This window comes from Phodopus roborovskii, unplaced genomic scaffold (genome assembly GCF_943737965.1).
Source record: "Phodopus roborovskii unplaced genomic scaffold, PHOROB, whole genome shotgun sequence".
Lineage (NCBI taxonomy): Eukaryota > Metazoa > Chordata > Mammalia > Rodentia > Cricetidae > Phodopus > Phodopus roborovskii.
Window position 1 is genome coordinate 8,629,544 of NW_026126433.1, and position 18,445 is coordinate 8,647,988.

The 18,445-nt window shown below is 40.2% G+C and overlaps 1 protein-coding gene across 2 annotated transcripts in view; it reads left to right on the top strand.

The window, feature by feature from the left end:
* Positions 1-18,445, top strand: part of Prkci (protein kinase C iota) — a 58,510-nt gene that overhangs the window by 14,705 nt on the left and 25,360 nt on the right. Inside the window, exons 1-4 of one of the 2 annotated variants that reach the window (XM_051185869.1) lie at positions 7,052-7,138; positions 8,301-8,422; positions 15,117-15,206; positions 16,267-16,317. In XM_051185869.1, coding sequence (XP_051041826.1) covers positions 7,137-7,138; positions 8,301-8,422; positions 15,117-15,206; positions 16,267-16,317 — 265 coding nt within the window. In that variant the 5' untranslated portion in view covers positions 7,052-7,136. Of the gene's footprint in view, positions 1-7,051; positions 7,139-8,300; positions 8,423-15,116; positions 15,207-16,266; positions 16,318-18,445 lie in introns of those variants that run through there. The other variant, XM_051185868.1, reaches the window with a different exon arrangement.

The window sequence follows — 18,445 nt, forward strand, 5'->3', positions numbered from 1 at the left end:
GGATTTGAGGTTTGTGGGTGGGCAAACAGTGTTTTCTGGATGAGGCTTCTGTTTCCTCTCTCCTAGAGTGGCACCGTTCTCCATAATTTTCTCCTATTCCATCACTCCTTTTTGAACGTTTGAGGAGCTTCTTCCATCACTACAAGTTTCTTTTTTCTACTGATTTCTTCTAAACTAGGTATATGGAGGTAGCTTTTGACCTTTTTTTTTTTTGTTTTAAAGATTGATTTATTTTTATTTTTTGCATATGAGTGTTTTGCCAGCATGTATTCTGAAGTGCACCAGATGTGTGCCTTATACCCATGGAGGTCAGAAGAGGGCATGATCAAAAATGCTCTGGAGCTAAAGTTATGGTCAGCCGTAAGCTTCCATATGTGTGCTAGGAACTGAGTTTGGGTCTTTTGCAAGAGCAGAACTCAACAATATCCAGCTGCCTCTGCTTCCCAAGTGCTGGTATTAAAGGCGAGCACCACCATGCCTAGAGAGACAAGGTCTCTTGATCACTCCTGTGTACCTTGGATCCTGCCAGCTTCCAAGGCATCTCCCATCTCCCCTCTCATTCTGCTGTAGGAGCACTGAGATTAAAGATGCATGTTACCATGACCTGTATTAGGTGGGTCTGGGGATTTGAACTTGCAATTTATGTGAGTAATCTCCTCTAGTCTGTTAACTTAGAAGGCATTGATGGCTTTCTGTTAACTTAGAAGGCATTGATGGCTTTTTGAGTAATTACTGAGATTACATGACTCTTCTCTGCCTCTAAACCCTTTGTTCAGTAATTCTGCCATCTGTGGGTAACTGCCAGGCTATATTATAAGTTAAGTAAGTTCAAAGAAAGCATTTTCTAAATAATCTGTACATTTCAGAAGAAAGTTTGTTTAAAATAGCAGAACTCAGTATTGCTTCTACTTGGCTTTACTTTTAAAATCAACCTGAGGAAGCTTTAGATTTTATATTTCAGAAAATAAGATCATTAAATTCTCAAAGAGTTGTCTTCCCAAGCCCACTAACAAAATTAATGATTGACACACACACACACACACGCACGCACGCACGCACGCACACACACACACACACACCCTTTTCCTTTAAACATTAAGTAAAACTACCTAAAATTGCCGCTTAGGGACTATATTGTAAAACACTGATGTGTTGGCCATCAGTAACAGTTGATGCTAATGATAGAGTAAAACAAGAAAAACTATGTGTATACACTTTGTTCTCCACCTTCTCACGCCATGTCATCGTCCTCAGCTCATTTTTAACTTGCTTATTATAATTTGGCTCTGGTAATTGTGGAGTGTTATAAGCATACTGCTTTCCCGAGTAGAGAAGTGTTTACACAAACATTCCTTAAATGCTTTAGTCCTGGAACTTAAGGAATGGTAGTTGATAAACCACCCCCTTCACTTAGTCTCTTAAGGAAATATGTACTTTGGCTTTTTAAATATTCCCCAGGTGCCATGATCCCTCAAAGAACCCCTCACTTGGGAGGCTATGGCAGGAGGATAAAGAATTCAAAGACAGCCTGGGTTTTAATTAAGTTTTATTTTTAATGTTCTGTCCTTTAAAAAAAAAAAAAAAAACTCATGAAAAATAAAGTTTTAGACAACTCTTGGTGTGTGTGCGCGCTTTCGTCTGTATTGACTTTAATTCCCTGTGTAAATTAATAAAGAAGCCGTTTTAAAGATTTTTATTTTCTGTGTATGAGTGTTTTACCTGTATGCATGTCTTATGTGTCTGTGCACAACATGTGTACAGTGCCCTTAAAGACCAGAAAAGGGTGTTAGATCCCCTTGAGATGGCTTATGAACTGTTGTTTGCCACCATGTGGGTGCTGGGAATTGAACTCTGGGCCAGTGCTTAACCACTGAGCCATCTCTGCAGTTAAGGGGGCCATATTTTTGTTGCTGATAGTATTTTTTCAATAAAGATAACTTGCTTTCAATGACGATAACTAGTTTTTCTTTGCCACAAAAATTCTTTAGGAGCTTTTTCTTCTCTTCTAATTTAATTCCAGATTATGTTTTCCCAACCATTATGGCTTACTAGTAACCTGGAAGGGACTTTGAAACAGGGCTTTGGGGCAAGCAGCTCTCTTCTAATGTCAGTAGAAGAAGGAACCACTTGTTTTTATTTTCTGCTTTCAAAAGTTAATACTATTATTTTTAAGATAGGTTCCCACTTGAACTTCTGATCCTCCTGCCTTTGCCTCTTGAGTGCTTAGATGACAGGTGTGCACCCCAAGCCTGGTTTCCACAGTGCTGGGGGTCGGATTTAGACATCCTGTTGACTATGCAAGCACTGTACTGAGCTACTGCCAGAGTACTGTGTGTATGTTTGACTTCCTTATTTTACGGCACATAATATCCGCAGGGCTTACCCATGTTATGTAATATGTATAATTTCTTTTTTGAGTCTGAAGAATAGTCTATTGTATATTTATACCACACTTACCCATAAATCTGTGGATAGACTCTGTGTTCCTTCTACCTCTTGGTTGTTACAGATAATGTTGCTGTGAATACAGGAGTGCAGATATTTTTGCACTTTTTTTTTTTTTGGGGTCAGTTTGTCATTTGTTTATAGGAAGGCTACTGATTTGTGTATGTTAATTTTGTATCCTGCTACTTTGCTGAAAGTGTTTATCAGCTGTAGAAGTTCTTGGTGGAGTTTTTAGGGTAATATACTGCAATGGTCTGAGTATTTGTGTTCCTCCCTCCCCTCCAGGATTCATGTGTATTAGAAGATGGAGATCTACTGGGAGTTGCATTGCCTCTGGTGAATGGGATTAGTACCTTTGTGAAGTGCCCCTAGTCTAGCCCTTGTTTTGAGGACACGACTAGGAGTTGAAAGTCTTTGAAACAGAAGTTATGACTGAACAGGCAGTAAACCTACAGTGCCTTCATCTTGGACTTCTGTCTCCAGGATGGACAGATGGACATAATTCATTCCTGTTGTGTGTGAGCTATCTCATATGTGGAATTCATTAAATCAAGCTGAAAGAACATAAAATGTCTGGCATCTGCTATGGAAAGCTGTAGTTTCAGGGTATGAGCATGGATGAGATTTATTCAGGAGTAACAGTTATGGGAGAGAAGGGAGAAGGAAGGAGGCTCTGCGAACCTATTTGTGCTTCTGTAACAATATTATAGATAGCATAATCTACAAAGAACAGTCATGTCTCAGTCTAGAAGCTGGAAGGTATGGCACAAACAGACTTGGTGTCTAATTAAAGGTCGGCTTTCTCTATCCAGGATGGCTCCATTTGGCTTTGTTCTCCAAAGAGGGTAACACTGTCATGTTGATGGAAGGGGTAGAATGCAGAAAAGGGCCCGTGAGACCAACTGACCAACTTTCCCTTTTTCTCTCTCTCTTTTTTTTTTTTTTTTTTTTTTTTTTTTTGGACAAGGTCTCACTATGTAGCTCTTGCTTGGAACTCACTGTGTAGACCAGCTGGCCTTGAACTGCCTCTACTTCCTTAGTGAGATTAGAGACATGTACCACCATACCCAGCATGACCCCCTTCTTACTATCACATCAGTGGAGATAAAGTTATACCATGCGTTTTGGAGAGGACATATAGTCAAGCCAGAGCACAGGCTTAGATGTGGGGAGGGGAGAGGAATCAAGCTGTCCTGAGGTTGAAATTGGGAACTCGATATCCCAGACCTTTACAGGCTGGCTGAGTTGGCACTTCTAGGGCCTTCATATTCCATAAGGTTGTTGGAGAATGGGGAGGGGGGTCTGTCTGCAGGCAAGGAGTCAGGTCTTTGAAGGGGCTGATAACAGAGGTGGTGTAATGGTGGCAGCAGCAGCAGAAATCATTAGGTCTCCATTACTGGTGGTGATGGTGTGTGTGGGGGGGGGGTGACTGAGGAGTGCAGCTTGGAGGATAGCATCAGTTATAGGATCCTTTACATTAGGATTCAAAACTGAGTCCTTTTGCTACTGTCATGTCCCTGTGTTTTACCTTTTAAAATCTGTCAGGTGGGACTAATGTTTAGATTGACAATTACAAAGTTTGAATAAGATGAGACTGTTTAAATATGTGTGTGTGTATTGTCCTAAAGCCTGACAAGGTGGCACATACCTTTAATCCTAGTACCTGGGAGGCAGAGGCAGACATATCTCTGTGAGTTTGAGGCCAGTCTAGTTTATGGAGCAAGTTCTAGGCCAGCCAGGACCACATTGTGAGACCCCATCATAAAGAAACATGACAAAGTGTTCTGTGAATGTTTATAATTTTAAAAATGTATATTCCTTTGTCAAAAGTGTATTTGATGGAAAATGATTTTCTATAGAAATTGTTTTCATTTTCTACATTCCTACAGTACGAGATACTTAAGCCCCTGTTGTATTAATATAGTATGAAGCAGGATGGTGGCAGTGGCACATGCCTTTAATCCCAGCACTCAGGAGGCAGAGACAGGTGGGTCTCTCTGAGTTCGAGGCCAGCCTGGTTCTGGTTCAGGACTGTTACACAGAGAAACCTGTCTCCAAAAACAAACAAAAAATCCAAATGAATATATTTACAAATTTGTGAAGATTAATTTTTAGTTATTTATTACTTAGTTGTAGATGTGTTATCAATATAGAAATTAAGTAAAAAGAATGTAAGGCAGGGCTGGGCGTTGGTGGCACATGCCTTTAATCCCAACACTGGGGAGGCATATAAAGATGGATCTCTGTGAGTTCGAGGTCAGAAGTCAGCCTGATCTATAGAGCAAGTTCCAGGGACAGGCTCCAAAGCAATACAGAGAAACCCTATCTCAAAGCTCCCCCCACCCCAAGAATGTAAAACATTTACAATTATAAGACATTGTATGATTGGCAAATTAAATAGAGTGTGATTTTTGATAGTGCTTCTCTTTCTATGTAAACTGAGCCTTAAATTGAAGTATTGTTAGGATTAGACTGTGTAATCAAGATCTGAGGTATGTAGTGTTGTGAGTAAACAAGTGTCTGTAGTAGTTATGTGTATTGGGGCGGTATGGTCAAGTTGAAAAAAGAAGTTAGAACAAGATCTAGAGTCTTAAAATCACAGTTGTAACCACAGAATATGTGTATGTAGAGGTAAGTAAAGCATAGAGTGTGAACTAAGTTTCAAAGGTGTGGGAGGAAGGGAGAAGGAAGAGGCCAGAGGAATATTGAGAATGTCTTGTGTCAAAATGCAGACGGGAGATACTTTGGAACACTCATTTGCCAAACATTCTGTCTTTATCAAATCCCTTCCTTCAAGGCTCAGGAGTGGGTGGTCTATGTGGAAGAAGGCAGAGAGGTTCAAAGAGCCAGAGATTGTAGGTTTCTGCTATGAGCCTATAATGGTAGCCACACCCAACAGGAGGATGGAAGCGGGAAGAGGGAAGTTAAGATGTGATGTTGCTTTTGCAGGTGCTTGCTGGTCGGTCAGCAGATCTGGCAAGAAGGGCAGGGAAATGCTTCTGCGGTTCTTTGTATTTTTCTGTGTAATTGTTCCCCAATAAACACCCATGTATCATTTATCTTGGGTTTAATGATATTATTACATCCTCACCTTCAAGAGGTAGTGAATGAATCTAAGGAAACGGTGTCTTCCAGATATAACAGGACTGACAGAGACACATAGAATCTTAGCACCTAGAAGGGGAAGTGGACACAAAGCCCCACCCCTAACTAAGAAGCTATTTGTAGTTGATAACTTTTGGGAAAGGAAAACTAGTTTTTTGCAATGGAGTATCGCCAGTATATCTTCCACACTCCAGGGCAGGTCCTGTGCCCAGGAGTAGCTGGCCAAACAAGATGGACTACATGATTTGTTTTTGTAGACTTTTTGTTTTGATTTTGGGTATATTATTTTGTTGTTTTGGAGAGAGAGAAAACAAAGTTAGGTTGGGAGGATTTGGGAGGCCTTAGGGGAGAGGAAATTTGGTCAGAATGTACATGAAAAATTATTTACTTTTTTCTGATTGAAAATAGATTTTTCCATACAGTATATTTTAATTACGGTTTCTCCTACCCCCACACCTCCCAGTTCCTCCCTAGCTGCCATCCAGATTCATACCCTTTCTGTCTCTCCTTAGAAAATAGGCATCTAGCTGGGTGGTGGTGGCACATGCCTTTAATCCCAGCACTCAGGGAGGCAGAGGCAGGTGGCTCTCAGAGCTATGGGCCAGTGTGGTCTATAGAATGAGTTCCAGAACAGACTGAAGCTACACAGAGAAACCCTGTCTTGAAAAACAAAACAAAACAAAAAACAAAAAAAAAAAAAAAAAAAAAAAAAAAGAAAAAAGAAAGAAAGTAAAAAATGATATCTAAAGAGTAATAAGATATTGATAAGCAATCAAAAAAGACAAAACAAATATGAAAAAGAGCCAAAGAAAAAGCACAAGAAATGCACAGATACAGACACATATGTTGGCAGACACAGAAATCTCATAAAAACCCCAAACCAGAAGCCATCGTATACACAAAGGACCTGTAAGTTTAAAGAAAGCTGCTGACTTAAAACCTCCATAGTGCCCTTGCCTTAGTTTTGTACTCGCCATCTACTGTTGGGTGTGGGCTCTGTGGTTTCCCAGTGAGACTCCCTGGAGAAAACTAATTTTTTTGTTTGCAACATCAGGAGAACTTCAGAGACTGGAGAGGTCATGATGTTGCAGGTCCAGAACCTAAGAACAGTTTATTTTGGGTTGGTTATCTCCCTAAATAGCTGCTCCTTGCCCTGACCTAACATCATTGTGTCTGTCTAACAAATGAAAGGGTTTGGAATGTATTGACTGACCACTAATGTTCATTATCTAGAAAGCTAAGAATGTCATCAGCTAGCATCTGAGGCGGACAGCAGAGATGGTCCCACTTTGCTGGAAGCCACCTCTCTGATGCTCTACCAGTGTACTTGAAAAGTGTCTTTGATTTAAGAGTTTCTTTGTTCTGTCACTGAGAGTGTCATGCAAATGTTCCCATGTTAGAATGTAGAATTTGAGGTAACTCGAATCTGTGTCCCCTAGTCATTGTGTGTTTATAATTGTTTCCAGAATTGTCTCTCTTCCCTATTTTGAGGTCAGAGCTATGTTTTGACAGTTAAGTATTCATCCTGTCCTAGGAACTGCATTGCCGTCAGGGAATATAATGAAAATGTCTCTGCATTTAATTTAATGTAATTACAATTACAAGTTTAATTGTAATCTGGTTGGGACAGAGGGTAGACTCTAGAAACATATCTTGCCCGTTGGAGAACTAGGTCAGGGAGGTGGCCTGGGACGGCTCATGTGGGGCCTGTAGACCCTGATGTCCAAGTCTTCTCTCCAGTTGCTGTGGTGAAATACCCCAGTAAAGCAACCTAGGGGAGAAAGGGCTTATTCCAGCTCATTGCTCACGTTACAGTCCATCCCATCCCAGTTGATTCTGTCAAGAAACTCCCTAAACTAGATTGGTCTTGCCACTCTGCCGAGGTGATTCTAGATTGCATCACATTCACAGTAAAGCTAACTGTTCCACCTGTCTAGGGACATTAACTTTGATTCTGTGATAGAAGAAGCACTTGAATTTGCAGCAGAAAGAGCACAGACTGTGTCAATTTTAGAAAAACCTTAAGCTAGCTCAGCACAGAGTCCTGTGTAAAAGGCTACTTACTGTGTATAGGTTAGATGGTTGAAAGCCTCTCCAGGGTTGCCTAAGGGCACACCAGGCCTCTACTAGAAAAACGCTTAACAACTGTAAAGTTACTGTGAATAGCTGCTTATTGGATTTAAATTGTTCATCTAGTGTTAATAGCATATTAATGCATTAATATGTTATTTACTATTTTATATTATTTGTTAATGCTTTCATTAATAAAATTATATTCCTGTGATTGAGGAGGAAATTAAAGCTATTTTTGGAAAACAAGTTCTTTGGGGAAAAGCTGAAAATGAGATAAGAGATGTAGAAATCACGCTATACAAAGCATGGATTGACAGATTTACACTGGGTTATTTGTGTAAGTTAAGGCTAAGGGAGCCAGGGTAACAGGAGGACAATCTCTTGGATGAATGGCAGACTTTCTGGGGTAGGAAAATCTGGGGATGGGATTTGAAACATTGTGGTTATAGAGTTGGAAGGCCTTCCTAAAGGGTAGAGCTGTGAGGGTGGCTTGTCTCAGTGACAGGACACTGAGCTCTAAGACTTTTCATAAATCCATTGTTTTTCATATTGTAATTTTATTTCATTAATGTTTTAATTTCATCCACACACAGAATAACTAGTCTGTCATCAGATACTCAGTTGCATGTAGATCAATATGGTTTTAAATTTAAAGCATAAAACTCTTTCTTTTTCAGGGACATTATGATCACACACTTTGAACCTTCCATCTCCTTTGAGGGGCTTTGCAGTGAAGTTCGAGATATGTGTTCTTTTGACAGTGAACAGCCATTCACCATGAAATGGATAGATGAGGAAGGTGAGTGATTGGGGGAGGGGTGCTGCCTGTGTGAGCATATGCTTTAAGATAAAATAAGAAATTCAAGGGGGAAAGATAAAGTAGAAATTTAATGCCATGTTTGAGTACTTAGATTAAGATAAAATGATTTAATCAAAGTACACAATCTTTGCCTTTCTCTTCAAAATGAAGGCAAATATTTTGTTAGTATGACATTTTAACTTAATTTGGAATATAAATGTCTTATATTATAATATAATCATTTACCTGTTCTTAACTGAATATGCCTTAAAGAAAATGTTGTAGCAGAATCAGTGATTGTGATCATTTACTTCAGAGTGACTTGCACTCTGGTGTTATGACTTGTCTGAAGATAGATTTTGCCTGTCCTCAGACTCATCACAGGGCTCCTCACAGTTTGGCATGAGGGTTAGTCAGGTTGCTCTGAAGGATCAGGGCTGATAGAATGGAAAGCTTTGCAGCTCAAAGACATGGATTAAGGCTTTCACTACCTGGTGCCTAAGAAGACCCTAAGAGGTGTCAGATGCCATGAAAGAGCTGGTTAGGGAAGGCTGTGGTCTGTCACATGGGTGCTGGGAAATAACCCTCTGCAAGGACAAGTGCTTTCAACTGCTGAGCCACCTCTCCAGCCCCCAGACTGGCAGTTTGTTTGTTTTCTAAGTAAAGACAGGTCTTGTTTTGTGGCCCTGGCTGACTTGTAACTTAGAGTGACCCCCTTCTTTGGTCTCCTTTTGTGAGCTACCAGGCCTCAGTAGCAAAACATTTTAGGTGAATAGTAATTAACACCATCACTGCCAGGGGATAACAGGGAATGGCAGAGAATGATAGATATTGATTTTTATTTTACTTTATTTTAGTTCTCTGCCTAGTTTTAAATTTTTTGTTTTTAACTGACAGTATATATAATTATGAGCTGTAGTAGTATGCTTATTTTTTGTGTATGTGTTTAATGTGTATAGATGGTTTGCTTACATGTATCTCTATGCACCATGTGCATACAATGTCTGAACAGGCCAGAAGAGGGTGTTGGGTCCCATGGAATTGGACTTACAGACAGCTGTTAGCCAGTGTGTGGTTACTGAGACTACTCAGGTCCTCTAAGAATGGGGTTGTTGCTGTGACAGACCTCACCTGTTTAATTTTTTGAAGATATTGGTATTTGGGACTAGAAAAGGTACATTTGAATGTTGTGAGCAGGGTTAAATAGGCCTCCTGGTAAGAATTTGGAAGAAAGTATTGCTGAGAGCAGTATGGATTATATAGGACCAGCATTCAGAGAAACAATATTAAAAATTGGGTTAGAAGTGGGCAGTGGTGGCACATGCCTTTAATCCTAGCACTTAGGAGGTAGAGGCAGGTGGATCTCTGTGAGTGGTCTACAGAGCGAGTGCCAGGACAGGCTCCAAAACTACACAGAGAAACCCTGTCTTGAAAAACAAAAACAAACAAGCAAAAAAACTGGGCTAGAAACCATTCTTGTGATATTTTGGCAAAGAATGTGACTTCTTCTGCTGTAGTGTATGCAGAAGTTTCTTTCCCATTCTCCAGTTCCCAAATAACTGACAGGGAGACTTAATATTAATTATAAATGCTCGGCCAATAGCTCAGGCTTATTACTGACTAACTCTTACATTTTAAATTAACCCATATTTCTTATCTACCATCTGCCACGTGGTGGTACCATCATTCAGCACAGCATGTTTATCCCATACTACCTGTGTCTCTCTCTCATGACTCCCCTCACTCTGCACTTCTTCTTCCCAGCATTCTCTGTTTGGCTTTCCCCCCTAACCTTATCCTGTCCAGCTATTGGCCAGTCAGCTTCTTTATTAAACCAACCACAGTGACATATACACACAGTGTGAAGGAATATTCCCTGCTGTAGTCCTAAGAATTTGCTTGAGACTAAATTGAAAAGAAAATTTCTTAGAGGAGATTTCAGGACAGCCTAATATTGACTCTGTTATGTGATTATCAGTAATTACTCTTATTCAGGTCTACAGTGACGGATAGCAAGTGGGACAAAAAGAAATACACCTACAGTATGAAGAGGAAAAGGGGAGGAGGGGAATTGAATGTGCTGAGAGCTAAGGGGATTAAGGAGAGGCCTGGTCTGCATGGGACAAGGGGACCAGAGCAAACCCTTCCCAGCTAAGCTTCCAACTTTCCAACTTGAGGAATTTTCTGCTCTTTTTTGTTTGTTTGTTTGTTTGAGAGGGTTTTCTCTGTGTAACAGCCCTGGCTGTCCTGGCCACCACAGCCAGGCTGAATTTTTTGGTCTTAAGAAGCTGTAAGGAAAGTTTCTGCAGATGTGACTCAAGGAGAGGGCCAGGCTCCCAAGTGAACAGATGAACTTGGTACTGTTGTCCTTATGGTTCTGCTTTAGAGGCATGAAAAATACAAGAGTAAAGGTTTGTGGTTTCTTCCTTTACGGTTAAGGAGAGTCACTGAGGCCTGGCATGTGGCAAAGGGAGTCCCTGCATGAAAGCCATGAGATGCCATTGTGTGAAGTTGTGAAACTGAAGCATGTATTGTGTTGGAGACCCCATGATGTTAGAAGTACTAGACCATGGGTTCTCTGCAAGGGGATCTGCACACAGGGCGTGGAACCAGTCCAAGAGAGAGGTGTATCATCAAAGGCAAAAAAGCTGGAAAGGTGGAGCCATTTAAGGGTCACAGTTTGCTCTGCTGTTGTTTTGGTCCAGTATTTCCTGCCTATGCCCCAATCATCCCTTGTTGAATGGTGCCATTCATGTTAGAAATACATTTGTTATTTTGTTTTCCAGATGGTTACACTTAGATTGCCTTAAGTCTTAGAAGAGACTTTGAACTTTGGACTTTTAAACAATGTTGAGCATGTTAGACTATGGGGGCCTTTGAAGTTGAACTAATACATTTTTTTATTATGATACGGCTATGAACCAATGGGCCAGGAATAATTGGATATTTAACAATTGTTTTTAGGACCTAGTGGGTTTTTGTGGTTTTTTTTTGTTTGTTTGTTTGTTTGTTTGTTTTTGGGGGGGGCTTCTTTTTGTAGATGGGGGAAAAAAGTAGGTGCATTGAAAACAAGAACAGCCTAATAATTAATATCTGGATTTATCAATCCTTTAATTCCCTCAAAATCAAAATCAGCTGTAGTGAGCAAATACTCAGAGAATTATTTGTGTTTCAGTCTGTAAATTTAGATGATAGAGTTAGCTTTGAAAACTAGCTTTCCTGGTCATCTGTTTCATGATGACATATATAGAATGCTTTATGCATCAGACATAGTGGTCAAAAAAGAGTACACGTGACACGAAGGCACTCAGTTCAAGGAAAAAGACAAAACAGATTAAATGTATGTAGTAACTGTGATTGACTGACTTCCCTGTTTCCTTATGGTTATACAGAAGTGCTACTACATTCTCCAAGCCACCCAGAGCCTAATCATAACAACATTAGGTTCATAGTCCAAACATGCCCTGCTCGTTCTTTGTGTTGTCCACCTATGGTTTAGGTTCGTTGCTAGTTCTAAAGACCTGTGAGATACGGACTGAATAATAAACTAAACAGGAGAAGTACAGTAGCTACTCCTAGTCACAAAGAAGGGAGATTTTGAACTGTAATAGCATATACTACCGTTCTCAGGAAGGCTCTTTGCTGCCTTCTGGAAGTGGGTTTCCATGACTCTAACATTGCTTCTGAGTCCTTCTTCTCTTTTCCTAGGTAATGGCATTTGTACTTCAGCAACTTGCTTAGACTTTCTCCTGCAGAGTTGGAAGTCACATGTCCTTCATTTTAAACATTGTAGATGACATAAGTATCGAGTTATGCCTGTTGCATTAGGTGATTCCTTACCCATCCATATAAATCTCTTCTGGACAGGATCCCATCTACACTCTTTTGAGGTTTGAGAGTTCTTATGCTTACCTAGTATCCTGATGTAGAGCTAGCTGGCTAAGCATTTAAAAGTACATATTGCTTCTGCAGCACTCATAGGGGGCAATTTGCAACTGCCTATAACTCCAGCCCTAGGGGATCCAACAGCCTCTGCAGGTAACTGCACTGCAAATGCACATACCTAGCCCCCCATATACATAATTTATTAAGAAATCTTGGTGTTTATTAGAAGCTCCATGCATCTACTCTTTGCCCTTAGTGTGTTTCTTATTTTGTGACTTATAGGTAGAAATGGGAGAGAGGGCAGTTTTATCTTTAAACCAAGCAAAGCTTGGCAGGGAAATGTTTTTCTTTTACTTTGTGGAAACCAAGTTTCACCAAAAATGATTTCATTCTTGACATTTCTCTGCACCCATATCTACATAGTCTGTTGAAAGAAACCATTTTTGGGAGGATGGCTTAGCAGTTGAGGGGACCTGACTACCCTTACAGAGGACTGAGGTTCAATTCCCAACACCCACATGCCAGCTCACATATGCCTGTAATGCCAATTCCAGGGCATCTGACACCCTCACACAGACATACATGCAGGCAAAACACCATTGCACATAAATTAAAAATAAATAAATTCAAAAAGAGAAAGAAGAAAACCATTTGGTACTTTGAACCTCCTACCTAGTCATTATGATACTTTTCTTTGTAACCACTGCTTCTTTGGGTATATTTTCTATATTGCCTTCAATGACACTTTTGCCACACTTTGTTAACTCATTTTGTCCATTTTCCAAGTCATTTTCTCTGTTTTCTGGCCTTTACAAACAGTCCATGGCTGCCATCTCTGCCTATCATTAGGTGGAGAAGGTCATGTAATTTTCTTCCTTTTGTACCAGTTTCTGGTTTGGTTATCTATTTCTGTGTAACACTAACACTGCCTTACAATTTAGTCAGTTGAAAACTTACTTTTCCTGTTATAAATGTCCAGAGTTGACAAAAGGGAGTAAGGCTTCAGCAGCTGAACTGGAGAAAAGAATAGAGACATTGTTTTCTTTGAGATAGCTTAGAAAGGAAATGACTTAACTGAGTTCTCTGCAGAGTGTGACTGAAGATTAGACAGAATCAGTGGCATCTAGCATGGAGGAAAGTTTCGTATAACCACAGGAATGAGCACTAGAATAGCAGGGGGTGATCCAGTTCAGGCCCCAGCCTTGCTCTAAGTGACTTGTTCATTGAGGAATGTCAGTATCATGTATATGTGCCACCTCTTGACTTCCAGGAATGACTCAGCGCTTTGGCTGGTTAGTCAAGAGAGGTGTTTCCTCCTTGTCATCTCTGTGTGTGTGTGTGTGTGTGTGTGTGTATTAATGAAACTCAGCACTTACATTTGAGTAGCTCAAGCTGATGTCCAGCCTTAAGTAAGACATTTGTAACATCCTTCCCACCAAAGGCTCAGGGAACATGTCAGAGAAGGGACACCTCAGAATAGGGGTGCAAAGAATGTAAGAGATGCAGGATGGAGTAGAGTGCTGTCTTTGGGATGTGACATGGCCTTTGTACCCATGAACTCACACACAAGAGCGAGTCAGTGAGATCAGTCATCATTCCAACAGAGAGTACTCAGTAGGTTATTAACCAAAAAAGAAGACATGAAGGAGGAGAGGGATATTTTGGAGTGTCTGGGAGGAATGGAGGGAGGAGTGGGAGGCTCCTTGGGAGAAGGGGAAGTGGAGTTCGGAGTGCACATGATCAGGATGCATTGTTTATATGTGTGCAATTGTCAAAGAACAAAAGATGTATTATTTAGAAAGGAAGGAAGGAAGGAAAAGTAGGAGCTGGGTAGATGGTTCAGCAGTCCAGTGCACTTGCTGCTCTTGCAGAAGATACAGGTCAAGTCCCAGCACCCACAAGGTGGTGTGCAACTATTTGGAACTCCAGTTCCAGGGGGAATCTGATGCCTTCTTCTGACTGCCATAGGCATGCATGTGGTGTGCGTGCATATATGCAAGCAAAATACTTATCAAACAAATCCAGAGTGCTTTAGTGGTTTCTTTTCTGTGAAAGAAATTCTGTGACAAAGTCACTCCATGAAGATAGATCCCAACCATTTATAGTATGGTGGTAGAGCTGCTTTCCTCTTAAAGAAATCAGGGCCAGGCAGTGCTGGCATGTGCCTTTAATCCCAGTACTCAGGAAGCAGAGGCAGGCAGGTCTTTGTGAGTTTGAGGCCAGCCTGGGCTACAGGGTGAGTGCCAGGACAGCTAGGACTGTTACACAGAGAAACCCTGACTCGGAAAAGAAAACAAACAAACAAACTAGTACCAGACCTGGTGGCATAGGCCTGTAGTCCCAGCACATGGGAGACTAAAGCAGGAGGATTGTGTGTTTGAGGCCAGTCCAGGCTACAGAATAAGTTCCAGTTAGACCCTATCCCCAAACAGAACAAAATGGGGCTGGCTGTATCTCTAAGTGTTAGAGAGCTTACCAGGCCCGGTCCTGGGCTCCATCCACAATACTGAGGACAAGGAAGAGGCGGCAGGCTGGCTGTTAACCATACCTGTGTGTGCCTGTGCTCGTGCATTCACACACATATACAGAACAGTGGTGGTTTTATATGTAGAAAATTTGGTGTCGGGCCTGTGTTTTATTCTGTGCAATAGAAATGGATGTGATGTTATCTACTTCAGAGAATGGGGTGTCTAAGGAAATATTTAAACATCTGTCCTTGTAAACACTCCCTCCCTTATTATTTATAGAGTTTGCTTACAGTTACCTAACTCAAAGGGTGAAGATTGAGCTTTACTTTTTGTCTTTTTAGGAGATCCGTGTACAGTGTCTTCTCAGTTGGAATTAGAAGAAGCTTTCAGGCTTTATGAGCTGAACAAGGATTCTGAACTCTTGATCCATGGTAAGAGAGCCAGCCATCAATTGACTCCCCCAAAGCTGTAATGTAAACATAGCTGTTTTGTTGACTATTTAAAGACAATCTAGGTGTCATTTATTATATGTGCCCTCATCCCTATATAATTAATTGTCCTTCACTTTCTTTTTCCTGTGCTAGAGCAGGTAAAATGATTCTGCTTTTTATAGTCTAGGAGAAATGTGTTATCTGTATGTAGTCTTTTATGATATTAAAATTTGATCTCCCATCATTTCACAACTTAGACATTCCTACACAGCTTTAGAAGTCTGTGTGTTTGTGCACATGTGTGTACAGGACAGAGACCAACCCTTTTCTAGTATAAAATGTTAGAGAAAAAAATCAGTTATCCTGGCAGGTAGCAGCTGCCTATTATCCTATAACTTGGGACCAGAGGCAGGAGGATCTTGTGTTCTAGAGCTGCCTGAGCTCCATAGTGAGACTGCATCTGAAAATAAAGTGAACTCAGCTGTGGGTGCTTGCCTGGCACAGTGCTGGGCTTGATAAGCCATTTCCTGTTCCAGGTACTCTTACTCAGCTGTGGTCCTAATTCACCAGAATACAGTTAGTTAACAGGATGCTCCCCGTTATAAGATGCTTTGTTTGGTATGCTCATAAACGTACAGAATAGAAGCTTTTATTTTGAAAGCATTAGTACTGTTTCTGATATTAATTCGTTCCTAAATTGAGTACACATCTTTAAAAACTAATTTTTTCATTTAACTCTTTGTTGTAACAAAGTTCTCTACAACAAAAATTTTAAAAAGTAGTAGTTTCTTTAAGGACCAGAAAGGGAAAAAAGTGATTATTCACAAGGGACTAGGATTAGTAACTCAAGCTTCTAATGTGTTACCTGTAGACACATTTACTTTCCCAGAAACTTACTTTATATAGGCTTGGTAAAAGTGAGAGCCTTCAGTAGACTAATTTTGGCCATGTGTTAAAATTCTGCCTTTGGTATCTCAAGTCACTTTGAAATTTGCATCAGTTGTATAATTTGTATTTTGTAAATATGCTGTTAATTAATTTTAATTAATTTTTCTTTCAGTATTTCCTTGTGTACCAGAACGTCCTGGAATGCCTTGTCCAGGAGAAGACAGTGAGTGTTTTAGAATTCTGTACACTTGAAAAGAGTTACTCAAAGTGAAAAGAAACAGGACATTGTTTTTCTAGACAAGGTTTCTGTCTGTCTTGGAACTCACTTTGTAGACCAGGTTGGCTCTATGCAGAGGTCTGCCTGCCTCTGCCTCTGCCTCCTAAAGGCATGTGCCACCACGCCTTTGTTAAGAAATAGAACTTTTGATTTGTTTGATTCATTCTGTTTCTTCAATCTAATTTAGACTATATTAGCAACTGCCTAAGCTCTGCTTTTGCCAAATGGAATTCATTTGGCTAAATGTTATATAATTGTCTGTTATGCATATAAAAGGACAATTAAATTAAGTCATGTGACTTCATGTTTTTTAATTTTGGTTATTTTCAAATCTGTGGAAATTTCAAAAGATCTTTGAAAAAAAAGGATACCTATGAATCACTTATGCAGATTCAACATTAGTATTTTCTGTTTACCACTGTGCTTGTGTGTACACATATACATGTACTCCTAAATTTAATAACCTTCTTGTTACATTGATTCATTTGTTTGTTTATGCTTACTATATATAATGTGAGAATAGTTGATTTGACACTTATAGATACCTATTAGGTGTCATATTATTAGGAATTGTTAAAGAATCTCATTTTCATTCATGGTTTCTGTACATATCCATGACTTGAGAAGGAAAAGTAATGAATGTTTCTCCTTGAATTATATGAAATTTCCAAGTCTAAGCTTCTAATTTTGTGATTTAATGCCCTTTAGTGAATGGGGAAAACAACAAGCTATAAAGTTATGGATGTAATGTGTTACATAGGAAGATAGAGAAATAGACAGAGTGGGCAGATACCCAAGCAGTAGTGAAATGCAGGTTTGTGTTCAGCTGCATCATCTTCCTGGGCTGCTAGTGAAAGGAGAGTTAAAGCCATGTTGGCTGTCTTTACAGAGCTGCTGGAGAGAGTGGGTATCTTCTCTGCCCAGAGCCAGAGTTTTGAAAGAGTTGACATTGTAGCACACCTGTGCAGAGCTCCATGTCCATTATAGGTTTATGCCATGCTTTCCAGGTAGAAGGCAGTCTCTAGGCTTATTTACATAGGCACTCATTTACGTTTTAAAATTTAGTGGTGGAGGTCTGACACCATCTTTTCTCCAGTAAATTAAATATTAAACTAGAGTGTAGAGGAAAGTTGGTGACCATGACTGTAGTCTTTTGGCCTTTTAAATTCTTAGCAGTAAAATGTTTAAATTTAGGGTATGCAAGCTAGTTCATAGGAGCGTCTGGTAAGCTAACATGAGCTGGTTCTTGCTAGAGAGTGTAGGCATAAGCAAAAGCATCCGTGTTTAGTGTCAGGTGCAAGGACCTGTCTCTATCCCCAGCTGTGCAAGCAGAAAAAAAGACTTCTGAGAGCATTGTAGCTTGTACTTCCTCCTTTAACTTGAAATAGTGAATTCAGTGCTACATCTGCTTTAAAGTAGTTTAGAAATGTTCCTTACTATTAACTGCCACTGAGAAATATCACCAGTAGACATTACAATGTCTAGTAACTACTAGACAGTACATGTAGTAGTGATGGATAGCCAGAATTACGAATGGATTAGATTTGGATATTTGGAACCTCTTCCTCTCTGTTTTAGGAATAGTGGTGACACAAGCCTTTATTTAATCCCATCACTCAGGAAACAGAGGCAGGAGGATCTCTGTGAATTGAAGGCCAGCCTGGTCTACAAAGCGAGTTCCAGAATAGCCAGGGCTATTACATACAGAAACCCTGTTTTGGGGGGGCAGAAAATAGTGTTTGTGGGAGGTAGAGACATGGCTCAGGGGTTAAGAGCCCTTGTTGCTCTTCTAGAGGACCTGGGTTAGGTTTCTGTACCCACTTGGTAACTCACAACAATCTGTAACTCCAATTCCACGGGATCCAACTCCTCCATCTTACCTCCAGAATACTAAGCATGCACATGGTGTATACATATGTGTAGACAAAACACTAATAATTTTTTTTAAAATAAAAAGGTTAATAGCAGTTATATAAAACCTTTGGAGTGGGCTAGAATACTTATGTAATGTGTGAGGTCCTGAGTTTAACGCCCAGTATTGTACTAAAACAAGCCAGAAAGGATGAGTTTGTTG